The 20,166-nt window shown below is 41.8% G+C and overlaps 1 protein-coding gene across 3 annotated transcripts; it reads right to left on the minus strand.

The window, feature by feature from the left end:
* Nucleotides 1-4,835: 4,835 nt before the first annotated feature.
* Nucleotides 4,836-18,473, minus strand: LOC127435734 (pseudouridylate synthase 7 homolog). Of its 3 annotated transcripts, XM_051689364.1 has the most exons (17): nt 18,429-18,473; nt 18,003-18,273; nt 15,852-15,936; nt 15,056-15,163; nt 14,737-14,881; nt 14,255-14,272; nt 13,006-13,117; nt 12,798-12,875; nt 12,583-12,711; nt 12,106-12,231; nt 11,958-12,019; nt 9,304-9,464; nt 9,088-9,214; nt 8,907-9,008; nt 5,666-5,795; nt 5,482-5,573; nt 4,836-5,362 (listed from the first exon to the last, which is right to left on the minus strand). In XM_051689364.1, exons 2-17 carry the CDS (start codon nt 18,248-18,250, stop codon nt 5,226-5,228), a joined length of 1,860 nt encoding a protein of 619 aa, XP_051545324.1. In that variant the 5' UTR covers nt 18,251-18,273; nt 18,429-18,473; the 3' UTR covers nt 4,836-5,225. The 3 variants fall into 3 exon arrangements, with proteins under 3 accessions (XP_051545324.1, XP_051545323.1, XP_051545325.1); XM_051689363.1 differs by having other exon boundaries at nt 18,003-18,469; XM_051689365.1 differs by lacking the exon at nt 14,255-14,272 and having other exon boundaries at nt 18,003-18,469.
* Between the last annotated feature and the right edge of the window lie 1,693 nt (nt 18,474-20,166).

Consider the following 20,166-nt stretch of genomic DNA (forward strand, 5'->3'; position numbering starts at 1 on the left):
GTTTCTCATGTGAGTACAGCGAGTCGACCCACTTACTCGAGGAAGCTGGGCGACATTTTGGCTTCTTTTTGCGTTGGCTCCTCCTAGTGGCTGGAGTTTGTTTTGTGAATAACGCTTTCCTTAAAAAACGTTTGCATTGACGGAAGATTACTTTTGCGTTGAAGTTCCCGGCCAGTTTGAGAGTGGACACTACTGATGACCGCAAAATATCTACATGCTCACACAAAGGATGTCTTTTATAAAGTTGACGGATTGAGTATGTCATGGTATATACTTTTATGCCCACAAATTTGTGAGGCAAAATTGAGCAATCCGATGGCAAAGTTGTCATGGGGGCTCGTAGGCGTTCATTGACCTTTTGAGTTTAAAGGGATTGTTGCCGGTTGGCGCTTTCGTGCGTGGGGCGCACGTTTTTCTTTTTTCTGTTTGTTTTGTTTGGGGGGAAATTCAGGGTTTGATTGTTTCACTAATGGGGAATGTGGTCTGTATAATTTTCTTTTTGACACAGTGGAATGTGAATGGGTTGGGGCACCCCATAAAAAGAAGGAAGGTTATTACTTTTTTAAACGTAAGAAATATGATATAGTGTTTCTTCAAGAAACGCATCTCTCCCCGCAGGAAACTGAAAAATTTGGGAAGATATGGGTTTTTTTTTTTAGTGTTGGCACAAGTAAGAGCAGGGGAGTCATTACACTGATAAGTAAACATCTACAATTCAAATGTCTCAAGCAGATTAAAGATAAATTAGGAAGAGTCATTGTTTTAGCTGAAATTCAGGGGTAAAGTCTTATTTTGGCTAATATTTACGCACCTAACATTGATGATCAGGGCTTTTTTATAGATCTTGAAGGGATGTTGCAAACCGCTGGCACCCCTCATGATATAATATTGGGAGGAGACTTTAATCTTTTGATGGATTCAGTCTTTGATCATAGTGAAGCAAAAGTGTGTAAACCCCCTAGAGCAACATTGACGCTTCACAGGATGTGTAAAAATCTTGGTCTTACAGATATTTGGAGACTTTTGAACCCATCTGTTAGGGACTATAAATTTTTTTTCATCAGTCCATAAGATTTATTCTAGAATAGATTTTTTTTATATCCAGATCCCTCATTTCATCTGTTGTTGATTTGCTCAATTGGAAATATCTTAGTCTCAGATCACGCCCTGGTGTGTTTAGAGGTGTTGCCACATATAGAGAAAAAGAAATCATATAGTTGGTGCTTTAATGTATTCCTTTTGCAAAATCCTGAATTCCAACAAATGTTAAAGACTGAAATCAATATTTATGTGGAGACCAACTGGTCCTCAGTGTCATCTGTGGGCGTGGCTTGGGAGGCACTTAAGCCGGTTCTTAGGTGCCAGATCATACAGTATGCCTCATTCATCAAAAAATCCAAAGCACAAGAACTCGTGGAGTTGGAAGGGAATATTAGGAATGTCGAGGCAGAGCTGAAGCGCCGTATGTCAGCTGATGGCCTCAGAGAATTGACCTGACTGAAATACAGATATAATGCTATTTTGTCGCGGAAAGTGGATTTTTGGTTATTCAAGGCAAGACAGTCATACTTTGAGTCGGGGGACAAAGCAGGGAAGCTTTTGGCTAGATATATAAACTAGAGAGAGTCTTTTTCTACCATTCCCTCAGTGAAATCTGTTGACGGCCATTGATATTAATAATGCTTTTAAAGAGTTCTATCTTGATCTTTATAGTTCCACGTCTTCATCTAGTGATGAGGATATTAGAAACTTTGTGGAACCATTAGAACTCCCTAAACTGACGACTGAGCAAAAGAATTCTCTTGATTCTGAGAACCTTGCAGGAGCTTGGCAAGGTTATTAAGGCCTGACGGCTTTGCTGCAGAGTTTTTCAAATCTTATGCTACAGAACTGTCTCCACTTTTGTTAGAAGTTTATACTGAATCATTAAAGAATGGAAAGCTTCCTCCAACCATGACACAAGCCCGGATCAGTCTGATTCTTAAAAAGGACAAAGATCCAAGCGAGTGTAAAAGTTACCATCCAATTTCCCTGATCCAGTTAGATGTAAAAATTTTGTAAAATTCTGGCTAATCGATTAAGTAAAGTTATGACATCTCTTATACATATAGATCAGGTGGGGTTTATTCGGGGCCGCAGCTCTTCTGATAACATTAGGCATCTCATCAATATCATGTGGTCAGTGGCGAATGATCAGACTCCGGTTGCTGCCATCTCACTTGACGCCGAAAAGGCGTTTGATATGGTAAAATGGGATTATCTTTTTAAGATTTTGGAAATATACAGGTTCGGGAGTACATTTATTGGATGGATTAAGTTACTTTATAAACACCCTGTAGCAGCGGTGCAAACAAATGTATTAAATTCAGATTATTTTACTCTGGATAGGGGCACCCGGCAGGGTTGCCCTCTTTCCCCATTATTGTTCTGTCTTGCCCTGGAACCATTAGCAGCCGCGATAAGGAACGAGGATGATTTTCCAGGGGTGGTGGCGGGAGGCATGGCGCATAAGCTTCTGCTTTACGCAGATGATATTTTATTATTCGTCTCTGACCCCATTAGTTCTATGCCTTTTATCCACAGAATTATTAATTTATTTTCTAAGTTTTCAGGATACAGAGTTAATTGGTCTAAATCCGAAGCTTTGGCTCTGACAGCGTACTGTCCAGTAACGGCTTTCCAGCTGGCGCCTTCCAGTGGCCCAAACAGGGCATTAAGTATTTGGGTATTTTATTTGCAGCAAATTTGTGTGATTTAGTTAGAGTTAATTTTGACCCTTTAATAAAAAGGTTTTCGAGTGATGTGGACAGGTGGGCTTCATTACATTTATCTATGATTGGGAAGGTTAATGTTATTAAAATGAATTGTATTCCAAAATACAACTACCTGCTACAGTCTCTCCCTGTAGATGTCCCCCTCTCTTATTTCAAGCAATTTGATAGCATAGCAAAGTCCTTCATTTGGAATGGTAAACGTCCCAGATTGCATTTTAATAAGTTACATAGGCCGATACACAAAGGTGGGCTAGGCCTACCCAAGATTTTGTTTTATTACTATGCGTTCAGTCTCAGAAATTTGGCTCATTGGTCACTTCCACCTGAGAGAGCCCCTCCCTGGTTTGTTATTGAACAGGCAGTTCTTGCCCCTATTTCACCATTACAAAGCATCTCTATCAAACTAATCGGAAAAGTTAAGTTACACCCAGTTATTTCGCATTTACACTCGGTATGGACTAAAGTGTCCAGATTGTTTAAATCGGACACTTGTTTAAATGCTGCCTCGAGCATATGGCAGAACCCAAGATTGTGAATTTGCAAGTCTCCTTTCTGCTGGCCGGAGTGGATTGTGAGGGGGGTTGTTATGCTCGGTGACCAATATGAGAGTGGAGTGTTGAGATCTTTTGAAAACTTGGTCTAACATTTTGGGATCCCCAGACCTCAGTTTTATAGGTATTTACAGCTGTGCCACCTGCTTTGTAGTATTTTTGGGAGTAGCACACACCCCCCTAAGGAGGCAGATGCTTTGGGAGAGGTGATTATGGCTTTTGGAAAAGGTCATGAGGCATCAGTGTATTACTCCCAGCTAATTCAGAGTCTGGGGAACGGAGCTTCAACTTCTCTCAAGAGAGTATGGGAGAAAGATTTCAACTTGGTATTGGAGGAAGGAGTGTGGGCTAAGATTCTTAAAAACGTTAAGTCTGCATCTAGAGATGCAAGGGTGCATCTTATACAATTCAAAATTTTGCACAGATTTTATTGGACCCCCTCTAGACTGTATAGGCTTGGTCTTAAAGACACACCCACCTGCTGGAGATGCCAATCGGAGGATGGATACATGGCCCATGTCTTTTGGTGGTGTGTCGAGATCCCGAAATTCTGGTCGAAGGTTCAGAATTTTGTGTGCGACGTGATGGGCACTCGGGTTTCATTTTGCCCCAGACTTTGTGTTCTGGGCGATGGGGCGGTCATCGATGTGGGGGATGGCCATATAGAGAACTGGGTTCTGACGTGTGTGATGATCGCCAGGCAGGTTATTTTGAGGGGTTGGAGGTCAGCTGGTGCACCCCCATTTCCGGAGTGGTGCCCGGAGGTGGGGAGGGTGGCAGCTTATGAGGTGTCATCGGGAAGACGGGGTGGCTTGGATATGTTTATACGGAAATGGGGCAGGTATTTGGAGTTTCTGGAGGGCTCTCGGGTGGGGTGTGGAGAGAGTTGTGTAATATAGTTAGTATGATTATTATGTGTGTGTATATATGTATGTATGTATGTTTGTGTGTGTATATATATATATATATATATATATATATATATATATATATATATATATAGATAGATAGATAGATAGATAGATAGATTTTTTTTATATATATGTATAAATGTGTGTCTGTTTGATTTTTATTTCTATATATTTACTTATGTCTGACCACAGGGTTGTTTTTTGGGGGCGGGGTTTAAATGTTGATATATATATATATATATATATATATATATATATATATAAAATGTTCTGTATTTCATTGTAATTAAAAAATAAAATAACCAACGCCCAATATGGCCGACATAGGAAAATTCAGTATAATCTGACTCGTTATGCCCTAAGCAATCTAAAGAGACCAGCCTCATTGGTTAGGGTAAGAGTTATTTTTATACACAATTTACAAACATATTTAATCAAACTACACGATACTCTTAGACATTATAGATATTACAGTTTCATTTTCTGTTAATAATTTTCTATAAAGCTGCCCTGAAACGATGTGTGTTGTGAAAAGCGCAGAAGAGTGTAAATTCCTATAGTGTACTCGAGACTGAGAGCATCAGTAAATCACTAATACATAAAGTCAGATTTCTTTATTAAGATTAAAATATTTACACTGCCAAGTGTTTTCGGCAGGAATTAAATATTTTACAGTAATAAATCATCTCATTGCAGCAAAACTAATCTGACGAGTGACCTGAATGTTTTCACTTTGATTTAGTGACTAAACTGCTCAATTCACTCTTCGGTTACTGCAGCTCTAAAAATACATTTAATAATTCTTTTTTTCCTGACTGAGCTTTAAAACATTCATGAAAAATAACAAAAAAAAGCAAATAAAATATGCAAATACAGAAAATATAAACAGTAGTTTTTCCACTGCTTTAATACAATGAGCTTTATCACCAATAAGAAGAGAAAAACAAACGTGGTGAAAGTCCAGGAAGTCGGTGTGTGTGTGTGTGTGTTCAGTTGATCCAGGTGGTGTTCAGTTGCGTTTGGTTCTTGATGCTGGTGTCCATCTTCAACACTTCTCTTATGGCCATAGTGGCATACGTGGAGGACGGCAGAGAAAACTCCATCTTCAGAGCTCGATATTTCCCTTCTACACACACACACACACACACACACACACACACACACACACAAACATGAGGGTCACATCCTGCTAAATGAGATCAGCAGTCGTTCTGTAACACACTTTGTGTTGTGTGTGTTTTGTACCTGTCAGATAGACTGGAGCTGCTTGGTTTTCTAATTTCTCCACATCAGTGTGAACGAGGGGCACTCGAGGATCATCATACTGAATCAACTCCCTTTAGAGAGAGAGAGAGAGAGAGACATGAAGGACACGGATCAACAGATCCAGTGCAGAATATTAGAGGAAGTCAATGAATGGGTCACTCACCAGCTGACATCACTGGGGCGTATGACGACTCTTCGGTAAGCACCAGCGAGAGAATAATCCCGAACTTTGTGCCTCATGTTATCAATGTCCAGATGATCAGCGGTCATCATCTGTCTGTAGCCCTCGCCCACTGCCAGAGACACACACACACACACACACACACACACACATACTGTAAATTTCAGAACTCAAAACTTAATCCCCAATCCGCCAAAACGCCTTGTTCGCTACATCCGTATATTAGTGATGTCACAAAAGGGTACTCATTAATTCATGACCACCTCTTCAGCAATAACATCAAGGCCTACATTACATCATTGCACACTTTAGCCCCGCCCACTGGTGCTCATAAACAGAGAGAAGGACAAAAGGCTTACTGTGGCCTCACTACTCCCGAATGCCAAAGTGGACCCATCTGGACGATTTTGAATAATGTTTCTATATAAGCATGCTCTACACAGATGTCTTTGACTGTTGTCATGTCTCTGGCATGCTTTTCAAAGACGTTATGTCAAGTTTCAACTCTGACGAGAAGATGAGGTTTCATCAGCTGCTGCCACTTGTTGTTTTGTTGCTTAATCGGTGCTATTTTTAATTCTTGGTGTATGTAAACACTCACTAGATGGACGTCTATGACCGTTTTGATTTGTTTCCGGCGATGTGCACCTCAGTGCAGGATGATAAACTGGATGTTTGCGTCTTGTGAAGCAGTCATAAAACGAAGGAATTGTCACTGAAGGATAGGGCAGTTAAAAACACTATTGGACCCGATCAAAAACTTAAGTAAACTGTTCCATTCATTAATATTTAAAATGTTGCCATGACACGTCACAACGTATGTTTCCATGGTAGACAGCATCATTGATTATAATGGGTTCTTCTATTGCTTTTGATGCAATGCGACTCTCGTGTCCGGTGTAGACGGTGTGTGTTAACTTGTGCTTGAGATGAACAGTTTAATATATTCGGATGAAATGTGTTGGATGTGCGTTATGTTTAAACCCTGATATTCAGTTTTATAATGTTGTTGAGCTGGTTCATTCTCTTTCGATTGAGTTTCAAATATGACTGTATTTGAGGGGCTGCACAATGTTAGCCAATCAGAACAGTGGAATTTTACGCTGAAGTTTTAAGGAGGTGCTTAAAAAGAGTGTTTCAGGACAGAGGGCCAAAAACAGGGTGCAAAATGATCATATTACTAAATTACGACTGTTTTAATGCAACAACAAAAAAAAAAACTTTACTAACATTATCAGTGGACCTTAGAGAAGATAATAAAACTTTATATATAAAGAGCATTTCATGACCTTTTTAAATGAAGGCCTGTTCACACCAAGCCTTAATTTCTGGTGCGAATGATCATTACGGACGAGCTTTTGAATAGGAACAATGGATTCATGGCCCTTTTCACACCAGTTCTGACAAATCAACCGCAGGCAATCCAAAGGTTTTTATTTCGGAGAGCAGTCCGATTCATTTGTTTGGACTGCGATGGAAACTGACCAATGAGAAGAACTTTTTGTCATTGTTCCAGTCGCTGCTGCTGCACAATCCAGAGTGTTGATGTCTTTAAGATGCTGATAACATTACACACTTCAGAAAACACTACAGTTGCAGTTCATGAACGCTTTGTACTACAAACATAAAACCAGTTTGTTTTTGAATATATGTGCATAATCATACAGACGCTGAAGTGTTTTCGTGTGCTCTTTTACTGAATGCAAATAAATAACGGAAGCTCTAACCCTAACTTTTAGAAAATGTATATGTGCTGATACCTCATATTTTATAATATAGCTGGTGTTTTTGTTAATGTACAGAATTTATGTACACTATATTGCCAAAAGTATTCGCTCACCCATCCAAATAATTGAATTCAGGTGTTCCAATCACTTCCATGGCCACAGGTGTATAAAATGAAGCACCTAGGCATGCAGACTGCTTCTACAAACATTTGTGAAAGAATGGGCCGCTCTCAGGAGCTCAGTGAATTCCAGCGTGGTACTGTGATAGGATGCCACCTGTGCAACAAGTCCAGTCGTGAAATTTCCTCGCTACTAAATATTCCACAGTCAACTGTCAGTGGTATTATAACAAAGTGGAAGTGATTGGGAATGACAGCAACTCAGCCACGAAGTGGTAGGCCACGTAAAATGACAGAGCGGGGTCAGCGGATGCTGAGGCGCATAGTACGCAGAGGTCACCAACTTTCTGCAGAGTCAATCGCTACAGACCTCCAAAGTTCATGTGGCCTTCAGATTAGCTGAAGAACAGTGTGTAGAGAGCTTCATGGAATGGGTTTCCATGGCTGAGCAGCTGCATCCAAGCCATACATCACCAAGTGCAATGCAAAGCGTCGGATGCAGTGGTGTAAAGCACGCCACCACTGGACTCTAGAGCAGTGGAGACGCGTTCTCTGGAGTGACGAATCACGCTTCTTCATCTGGCAATCTGATGGACGAGTCTGGGTTTGGCGGTTGCCAGGAGAACAGTACTTGTCTGACTGCATTGTGCCAACTGTGAAGTTTGGTGGAGGGGGGATTATGGTGTGGGGTTGTTTTTCAGGAGCTGGGCTTGGCCCCTTAGTTCCAGTGAAAGGAACTCTGAATGCTTCAGCATACCAAGAGATTTTGGACAATTCCATGCTCCCAACATTGTGGGAACAGTTTGGGGATGGCCCCTTCCTGTTCCAACATGACTGCACACCAGTGCACAAAGCAAGGTCCATAAAGACATGGATGAGCGAGTTTGGTGTGGAAGAACTTGACTGGCCTGCACAGAGTCCTGACCTCAACCCGATAGAGCACCTTTGGGATGAATTAGAGCGAAGACTGTGAGCCAGGCCTTCTCGTCCAACATCAGTGTCTGACCTCACAAATGCGCTTCTGGAAGAATGGTCAAAAATTCCCATAAACACACTCCTAAACCTTGTGGAAAGCCTTCCCAGAAGAGTTGAAGCTGTTATAGCTGCAAAGGGTGGGCCGACGTCATATTAAACCCTATGGATTAAGAATGGGATGTCACTTAAGTTCATATGCATCTAAAGGCAGATGAGTGAATACTTTTGGCAATACAGTGTATATCATCTGTCTGGTGTGAACAGGCCTTGACAACACATCCACACTGCAAGACGTATGATGTGAGGTGTCAGTGGGATGATAGATTTCAACATGTTTTGAAGACTAAAATAACATTATTCATTCCATGTTTTAAATGGTGGACAGATGTTTCTCTCTCTCACCGCTGTGAGTCGGGTAGATGACATCAAAGCCCGGCAGCGGCATCACCACATCATGAATGGAGTGTTTCTCTGCCTCTTCAGCAGACAGGACGTGAGCACTGCCTGTAAAATGCCAATGACAACACTGACAACACCATCACAGTGACACATCATCATCATCATCATCATCATCATCACACACCTCCTCTGAGAATCAGATCACCCTCCACCGCTCTGAGGCCAAAGACTTCCAAGCGTCTGCTGACCATACTGTTCCACACGAAACTCTGATAGCTGTGAATGTACATCAGCCTGTTGTTACGAGGAATCTGAGACAGACAGACAGACAGACAGACAGCTGTTATAGTCTAGAGACATGTATCCAATCAACTGGCAGTAGTCATTATCCGTCCCTCACCAGTCCAAACGCTGTGACGATGTTGTTTTTGCCGTACTTGGACAGACCTCTCAGTAACTGCCCCTCCACACAGCGTTTGACCGGAAGCTTCTTCAGAGCCGCTTCTGGGTCATGTGAGCTCGCCCACTCTTCTCTGCATTTCACCAGATAACTCTTCTCCGCTAGAGGACGAGAGCGAGACACACTTGAGCCGAAACACACTGAAGTATGCAGACACACGCTCGGTCCTGTTGTACACACTCGTTTACACGTTAACAAGCCTCAGTTACTTGAATAAAAACACATCTGTACCATCCATAAACATGTTTAAAATGTTATAATACATTCAGTTTATGCTAATGTCACTATATTAAAAGATGTGTGAAAAGATTGCATAGTAAGAAGCATCTGTGGTCACAAACATGACTAGAGTCTGTGTCTAAATTTCATCTTTGAGATTAATAAAGTATCTGTGAGCATGTTTTAATAAATAAGGTAACAAGACCTCATGTAACTAAATGAACATATTGTGACGAGGAGGAGGGCCGGGCCGTGACTAATCGGGCTAACAGCCGAAGAGAGGGATAAGTGCGGCGGAACGCGGCAGTTTGGGAGAGAGCCACATGCAGCTGCCATGTGTGTGTTTGTGCCTTTTTTTTTTTTACTGTCAAAATAATGTAAGACATAAACACAAACACACACTCTGCAGCTGCATGTGGCTCTCTTTCTCCCGAACTGCTGCGTTCTGCCGCATTTATCCCTCTCCTCGGCTGTTAGCCCGGTTAGTCACGGCCCGGCCCCGCCCTCCTCCTCGTCACACATATTTAATCAGGTCACATCATGGGTGTCCTTGTGAAAACACAGCTGAAGCCTAGTGGACACTACATGACTCAAGCTCGTCTCTTCTGATGTTTTGAGTCGGCGACTGGTCTGCGATAAGAAGTCTCGGATCTCGCAACGAACGGTCTTGAGTGCGCACGAGTCCCAGACGCTACAACAGTTTCGACGAGTGAAAAACCGACAGTGAGCCCCAGCCAATGAAATACAGAGAGAGAGAGAGCGCAAGAGGAGGGCAAGGTATTAGGAAGCAGAAGTTTCATAAAATGAAACTTCACCCACATCTCCCTACTCGCTTTATTATATCAGCTGTTTTTTCCCCTTTGCAAATGGTGCCAATAAAGCACGAAAACAGGCTAGAGCTGCTTTTTTCATGTTTGTTGACATGTTATCAAGAATTAAATGTGAGGGGGTCTGGGTATCTCAGCGAGTAAAGATGCTGGCTGCCACCCTTGGAGTCGCGAGTTCGAATCCAGGGTGTGCTGAGTGACTCCAGCCAGGTTTCCTAAGCAACCAAATTGGCCCGGTTGCTAGGGAGGGTAGAGTCACATGGGGTAACCTCCTCATGGTCGCTATAATGTGGTTCTCGCTCTCGGTGGGGCGTGTGGTGAGTTGTGTGTGGATGCCGCGGAGAATAGCGTGAAGCCTCCACACGTGCTACGTCTCCACGGTAACGTGCTCAAGTCACGTGATAAGATGCGCGGATTGACGGTCTCAGATGTGGAGGCAACTGAGATTCGTCCTCCGCCACCCGGATTGAGGCGAGTCACTACACCACCACGAGGACTTAGAGCGCATTGGGAATTGGGCATTCCAAATAGGGGAGGAAATTTGCAAGTTTCTGAATTAATTTCATTATCTTAATTTGAAGATGCATTTTTGGCGATCCTTTCAAAATGGGACGACGCTAAAGACATTTATTCACCGGTTCCATGCAGATTTCAAGGGTATATAAGCGTACGATCGGAAAATGTAAAAAAGCGAATGCATGAACGTACGATAGGGACACTGAAATGAGCTGCATGCACATTAGAAGCTCAATTACAGGAACTGCACTAAAATAATTCTGCTCAAAACGTCATGTTTGGGAATATAAAGAGAAACTGTGCATTGTTTTTTTGCACTTTCTCGTCTTTTACTTTTTTTTCGCTTTATTCAGTAAAACACAGACGTAATGATTGATGTATGTCCTCATGAAATCAGAGACTCTCTCCTCGAAATCTGAACACAAATGGTCAAAAGAGACAACCAGGTGTAACGGTGATGTCTCGCTTGTACATTTGTGATCGGATCACCCAAAACTCATCTTAATACAGGTGTACACATGGTCTCAGTCAGGGACGAATGGTTGTGTAGTTACACTACAGTCCTGAAGTGTTCACACCAGCACAATAAAAAAACAGCACCGAGTCGCAGGGCGCTGACTGCATGTCGTGTAGTGTACACTTGGCTTGAGGTGTGCAGTGTGGACGTTATAATGGACGTAACGCTCTGAACTATATCTCAATGAAGTAAATAAATAAGCAAGTAAAAGTACTCGCATTTAGTAAAGTTTACTTTTTAATGTGTCTACACTAACATTTTATGGAGATTTTTTCAGCTTTGCATGAAGGTATGATATTCTGTAGGGCTGCTTAAAAACAATGTGTACACAAAAATGACTTGACTTGGAAGGTCTTGCTCCTTTTTTACTGAAACGCTCTCGTAAGTTATTAGTCACATGGCACAAATGTACTAAATGAAACTGTTGGAAATGACTGAATGAAGAGATCATGTGACACTGAACAGATTATGAATGGAGAAAACGTGACACAGATCTTCTGTCCAGGTCGACTGACCTCCAGGACGTGGTTTCAGGATCAGATCCATCACCTCCTTCCAGTTGTTCTGTAATATCGCCCTGTCAATTACAGCCAATACAAAGCATCAGTTCCCCTCTCATGACACAGAAACACATCTCTGTGTGTTGTACAGGTGTGTTCTCACCTGCCCACCTGATGCGTTGGGACGGCCGTGGTGCCGAATCGCTGCATGCCGTAGTAGTTAATAAAGCCCGTGTCCTTCAGTGATGTCATCGCTTGTTCCACCTGCTCCTGAGAGCCGGAGATATTCCTGTAGGGTGGATCACACACACACAAGTGCACTTTATGTTTGTCTTTGGTGCGTCACCTCTTTTGTCTCGTTATTCATGTTTATCAGAGCAGAAAAAAATGAAGACCCTACCCAGACCAGGTAAACTGGTTCAACTGGAGACCGGCTTCAATGTGCTGCTGGTTACCAATATTTGATTTTGTGCACTTTCACGCTGGTCACCCATTATGTCTTCACTGGTCAAACTGGTCTACCTGAAACCCTAACCAGCTTAACTAGCTTGTGCCAGCAAGAAACCTGCATTGCCCACCCAGAACAAGTGCTGGTGTAAACTGTTTCTGTCACACAGATGGACAGGAAGTGTGCACTCACCTGAGAATCACAGTGAAGTGGTTCCCCTGCAGTTCTCCCAGTTTTAACGGATGTTTCTTGTAGCTAAAGTTTCCCAGCTTCAAGTTCATGAGGCACTTGTTGAGGTGAGCTAACCGTTCAGCGCTAATCCTGTGAAGATTTTCAAACATATCTTTAATCAGATAAAGCAACACAAGCGCACGTTCAGGACAGATGATGTTTGGAGCTTCACTCACTTCAGAACGGCGATCTCCTGAACAGTGATGGCTCTCTTGTCTTTGGTACCCATGTAGGAGAACATGTTTGGACGAACCCTGCGAGAAACAACAGAACGACGGTCACCATTCACAGATCTGCTGCTCCGTGATCAATTTCTAATAAATAACAGGATCTTGTGTCTGTTTCAATGACTGATGTCTGAACAGAACTGATCTCAGAACAGACCTGAGAAACTTAGAGAGAACGTTGATGGCATCCATGGTGTCCTTGTTCTCTTTATACAGCACGAAATGACAGAAACTTCCACGATTTTTTGGCCATGAATGCTTTCGAGGGGCTTTAATTGAAGATAAAAAAATGAAGAAGCAAATATAGTGAATTAAAAAGACAAAAGAATGAAATCACAGACTAGAACCAACATTGAACAGAGATATTTATTTACCACATCTTCTCTGTCAAGATATCAGTTCAATATCATTCAGCTCTTGTTTCCTGTAACATCTTTATAGTGCTGTTAGGTGTCTTAAAGGAATAGTACACCCCAAAATGAAAATTCTGTCATCATTTATTCACCCTCATGCCATCCCAGATGTGTTTGACTTTCTTTCTTCTGCAGAACACAAATGAAGATTTTTAGAAGAGTATTTCAGCTCTGTAGGTCCATACAATGCAAGTGAATGGTGACCAGAACTTTGAAGCTCCAAAAAGCACATAAAGGCAGCATAAAAGTAATCCATAAGACTCCAGTGGTTTAATCCATTTCTTCTGAAGTGATATGATAGGTGTGGATGAGAAAGTGAACAATATTTAAATCCTTTTTTACTATAAATCAACACTTTCACTTTCATATGTGAAAGTGAAACTTCACAGGCACCACTTGCGTTGTATGGACCTACAGAGCTGAAATGTTCTTCTAAAAATCTTCATTTGTATTCAGCAGAAGAAAGAAAGTCAAACACATCTGGGATGACATGAGGGTGAATAAATGATGACAATTTTCATTTGTCCCTTTAATTTAGAAATGTTATTGATGAATAAATATGTAATTGATGCAGTTGCATGTCCGTCAGTCACTGGCGAGGTACAAGATCACCGTTTAAAACCTTCAACTTTCACTTTCTGTTGGTGGAATGAAATGACAGCCTTCAATCTACACTCACATTTCTACTGTTGTAATATTCTATTGACATTAATTGCGTTCACTTGTATTATTCTTATTCATAAGCTGTTTTACATAAGTGTCTGCTAAATGTATAAATGTCAATGTAATAAAATGGTAAAACAGCTGTAATGACTCTGTAGTGAAGCGCGCTTATAAAAATGCTCATGTTCATATTTGCTTTATTGTACTTGAGGAAATCAAACTACTCTGAACTCCTACACGAGTTGAAACTCCACACTAGAAGGTTAAAGGTCATCTGTAAATAAAGCAACAGAAGGAATGTGTTCCTGACCCCGGAGTGAATGACCTTACCTGCGGAGGGTCTGACCTCTGTCCACACACACACAGAGAGAGAGAGAGAGCATTAGAAGAATAAAAGAGTGTTACTCCACACAGTGACCAACACAACACAGCTCAGAGGTTCACATGCTCAGATGAAGGTGTTTTCATTTTCAGATAGAAAAGACACAGTGTGTTCATGGGAAAACTCTTTCACTTCAGTTTGATCATAAATAGATTGTTTTCTCAAAACATGCAAACACATCAGTGGAGTATTCTCAATCACGCATGCACACTAAACACCAATGACTTCTGCTCCACTAGCTGTACATGCAAGTGAGGTGAGAGGTGAGAGGTCAAAGGGTCATGCACAGGTCAGGATGGGTCTGTTTTCTGAGTGAGTTTAGAGCATCTTACACAGCTTCAGTGAACATGTGACAGGAGAATTATAGCTCTGAATCTTCAGGAACCCAATCAGACAGAATATATTGCAGTGTTGTGTTAGACGCCAGTACCTGCCAGAGCTTTCTGCCCAGCTGCATGATACGCCACGATGAACTTCTTCCCGTCCCGCTCCTCGGTCTTGGTCTCCAGTCCGGGATAAAGAGTCTTCACCGCTTTGTGCAGAAGAGTCCGTTTCTCCTTTGAGTCGTCCTGCACCTGGTCACATGACACAAAACACATTCAGGTGTCTCAGAAGTGGACACAGAAAGAAAACTGCATGTGTTTACAGCAACATCATGGTGAGGGAATGATTGTTATTTTTAATAGTCTTTATAATTAAATGATCTGTAGCTGGTAAACAACAGTGTTAGTGAATAATGTTCAACTCGCCTCGATGGACACGTTTCCCTCTTTGTTTTTGAAGAGTTGTAGTTCGGCCAGCTGCTGTTTCTGTTCTTCTGTCAGACACTCGGTGGGATCACATGCTGAAGAGCTTTCCTGCAACAAACAAACAATTTATACAAGATCATCACATTATTATATCTGGTCATGATTATTATTGATGTACATCACTTGACATTTCACTTAAGTCACTACTCAATCGACAGCATTTGTGTTATAATGTTGATTAACACAATTTTGACTCGTTCCTCCTTTTCTTTAAATGTGTGTTTCAGTGAGACACTTACAATGGAAGTCAATGGGGGCAATATTGGAGGTTTAAAGGCAGAAATGTGACGCTTATAAAAGCACTTACATTAATTCTGTTAAAACTCATTATTTCAGCTGTAAAGTTCTTTTTATTTTTGTGGCTGACAACTGTTGCATTACGTCGTCATGGCAACGAAGTTGGATAATATTCTATATCTTTCCACAGATGTGGTTAATAAGTGATTTAATAAAATCATGTTAACACACACATTGTTTATGTCTTGTGTTTATACTTTTGAAACAGTGAGTATTTTAATGTTTACAGATTATTGACCCCATTGACTTCCATTGTAAGTGTCTCACTGGAACACACATTTGTGCTTTTATTAAAGAAAATGAGGAACGAGTGGAAATTAATTTTTGTGGTAATCAACATTATGACACAAATGCTGTCGATTGAGATTAACTTGTATTGAACCCAGAGTATTTATTTAACATCACAGTTGTGAGAGGAAGTGTAAAAAGATCTCATCACCTCAACATCCGCTGGAACTGACAGATCATCCAATCGAACGATCGTCCCACTTTTATTGATCTCGTGGACCACAAAATCTGAATATCTAAGTAAATAAATATATGACATTTATTCACACGGTCATGAATATAATAAACACACAAACAGCAGCACCCACATATACAAACACACACACACACATGCATACACAAAAACACAGACACACATACATACACAAAAACACACACATAGACATACACACACACTCTCTCACTCACACTGTACATACACACAAACAAAAACACACACACAGACAGACAGACACAAACAGAAACACCCACATTACACACACACAAAAACAGACACACACACATATACACAAACACCCACTCACACACACACATACACAAAAACACACACACTCTCTCACTCACACTGTACATACACACAAACAAAAACACACACAGACAGACAGACAGACACAAAAACAGACAAACACAAACACACACAAACAGACAGACAGACACAAACACACACATACATGCATACACAAAAACACAGACACACACACACATACACAAACACCCACTCACACACATACATACACAAAAACACACACACTCTCTCACTCACACTGTACATACACACAAACAAAAACACACACAGACAGACAGACACAAAAACAGACAAACACAAACACACACAAACAGACAGACAGACACAAACACACACATACATGCATACACAAAAACACAGACACACATACACAAACACCCACTCACACACATACATACACAAAAACACACACATAGACATACACACACACTCTCTCACTCACACTGTACATACACACAAAAACACACACACACACACACACAGACAGACAGACACAAACAGAAACACCCACATTACACACACACACAAAAACAGACACACACACATATACACAAACACCCACTCACACATACACAAAAACACACACACTCTCTCACTCACACTGTACATACACACAAACAAAAACACACACAGACAGACAGACAGACACAAAAACAGACAAACACAAACACACACAAACACACACATACATGCATACACAAAAACACAGACACACATACACAAACACCCACTCACACACATACATACACAAAAACACACACAGACATACACACACACTCTCTCACTCACACTGTACATACACACAAACAAAAACACACACACACACACAGACAGACAGACACAAAAACACACACAGACAGACAGACACAAACAGAAACACCCACATTACACACACACAAAAACAGACACACACACATATACACAAACACCCAAAAACACACACACTCTCTCACTCACACTGTACATACACACAAACAAAAACACACACACACAGACAGACACAAAAACACACACACAGACAGACAGACACAAACACACAGACAGACAGACAGACACAAACACACAGACAGACAGACACAAACACACACACACAGACAGACAGACACAAACAGAAACACCCACATTACACACACACAAAAACAGACACACACACATATACACAAACACCCAAAAACACACACACTCTCTCACTCACACTGTACATACACACAAACAAAAACACACACACACAGACAGACACAAAAACACACACACAGACAGACAGACACAAACACACAGACAGACAGACAGACACAAACACACAGACAGACAGACACAAACACACACACACAGACAGACAGACACAAACACACACAAACACACTCACACAGACAGACACAAACACACAGACAGACAGACAGACACACACACACACACACACACACAGACAGACAGACAGACAGACAGACACAAACACACACACACACACACACACACACACACTCACACAGACAGACACAAACACACAGACAGACAGACACACACACACACAAACACACTCACACAGACAGACACAAACACACAGACAGACAGACAGACACACACACACACACACACACACAGACAGACAGACAGACAGACAGACAGACACAAACACACACACACACACACACACACACACACACACTCACACAGACAGACACAAACACACAGACAGACAGACACACACACACACACACACACACAGACAGACAGACAGACAGACAGACAGACACACACACACACACACACACACACCTCTCTTTTAATATGCCAGAGAATCCTTTGTGGTCGCTGATGAACTTGTGAATCCCCACATCTGATTCAGTGAGGCCGTGCTTCATCATGTCAGCAAAACTCTCGCCCTCCTCTTCCTCACACAACTCCTCTTCTTCCTCATCATCCTCATCCTCTCCCGCAACTCTCGCTCTCTTCACCGCGTGTTCTGGATCTTCATCGGGGAAGGATCGTTTCTCCCCGACCGGAACCGAGTCCGAGTCCTCCATCAGAGCAGCGAGTAGATAAATGACTGATCCGGATTTCAGATCAGTGATTAAATACAGAGAATCACCACAGAAACAGTTTTATTGAGTTACAATGACACAGCACCTCAACACGACAGATCTACATGAACAAACATGAACACTGAACTCAGCACATCTGTCAAACACAAGCGGAACTCACCGAACCGCTACAGAACATCCACACGTGTGTCACATGCTCACTTACACCGGAAACAAATACTGCACAAAGCCACGCCCCTCAGCCCATGTCATTGGGTTAGGTGATTGTCAATCATCTCATACTGCATAATCAGCAGTAACAGCGCCAGTTACACTTCTGCCATATCATAATAATAATAATAATCATAATAAAACATTTGTCTGTTGTTTTTCCATGAAAATAACTGTTCTTTTATTGAGAACTGGGGGAAGAAGGAACACGCCAGAAAAATAAATATACGCTAAATTGCATCCATGATGGTGTAAGTTTTGTCAGAAATTATACACATTTTTTCTGTCATGAAATTGCGGCTTTCAGTGTGTTCGACCGGCGCTGGTCTTGAACCGGCGCCACCTTCGCGTCACCGTGACGTAAAACATCAAAGTCCCGCGAGATCGATTCGAGATCAAACGGCCGACGCACAAGCACTGATGACGACACAGCTGATTCAGATTGGCTAGACTCACAACGTGACAACGGTGACACGTGTTTCATGGGCTGCGTTCGCAATTGCATACTTCACATACTACTCTTACTACTTCTGCTGTCAGTCTATGGCAGAAATAAAAGTAGTATGTGAAGTATGCCATTACCATGGTGTTTGTTCTGACACCTCCAGTTCGGCGAAAACTCTTACAACTCCGTGTTTTATAACAGTGCATCGTGTTTATAACATGCTATATTATGTTTGTCATAGTAATATTATGTTTATTCATTAAAAACTTTCAAAATGATTAAAAATACTGACTCCTTTACTGATATTAAAATAATACAGGTTTTTATTGGACTTTCAAATGTACGTTTTCAAATGAATAATGTTACTGTTATTTTGTGTAAAATTCAAGCATCTGAATCACATTATGTCTGCAAAATCTTCTGTGACTGATGTGGGTTCAGCACACAACGAGAAGTGCAAAGTGTCCGATTTAACTTCTCTTTTCAACTCCTCCTCCGGTAAACCGAGATGCAGTTCAAGTCCAACACAACTTTTTACACTCAAGTGTATAATCTGATTGATGGATGAAGTTTACGAATCCTACAACGGCGAAGGCTTCACTCATGAATATTAACTAGGTCATCTGACGTCACTGGATAACCTCCCTGCGGTGTCTTTCCATGTGGCCAGAGCCCTTCTACAAGTGAGACCAGAGCCCTTCTACAAGTGTGACCTGAGCCCTTCTACAAGTGAGACCAGAGCCCTTCTACAAGTGAGACCAGAGCCCTTCTACAAGTGCGACCAGAGCCCTTCTACAAGTGAGACCAGAGCCCTTCTACAAGTGAGACCAGAGCCCTTCTACAAGTGAGACCAGAGCCCTTCTACAAGTGTGACCAGAGCCCTTCTACAAGTGTGACCTGAGCTCTTCTACAAGTGTGACCTGAGCTCTTCTACAAGTGAGACCAGAGCCCTTCTACAAGTGAGACCAGAGCCCTTCTACAAGTGTGACCAGAGCCCTTCTACAAGTGTGACCTGAGCTCTTCTACAAGTGTGACCTGAGCTCTTCTACAAGTGTGACCTGAGCCCTTCTACAAGTGTGACCTGAGCTCTTCTACAAGTGTGACCAGAGCCCTTCTACATGTGTGACCAGAGCCCTTCTACAAGAGAGACCAGAGTCCTTCTACAAGTGTGACCAGAGCCCTTCTACAAGTGAGACCAGAGCCCTTCTACATGTGTGACCTGAGCTCTTCTACAAGTGTGACC

This window comes from Myxocyprinus asiaticus, chromosome 46 (genome assembly GCF_019703515.2).
Source record: "Myxocyprinus asiaticus isolate MX2 ecotype Aquarium Trade chromosome 46, UBuf_Myxa_2, whole genome shotgun sequence".
NCBI classification, from domain to species: domain Eukaryota; kingdom Metazoa; phylum Chordata; class Actinopteri; order Cypriniformes; family Catostomidae; genus Myxocyprinus; species Myxocyprinus asiaticus.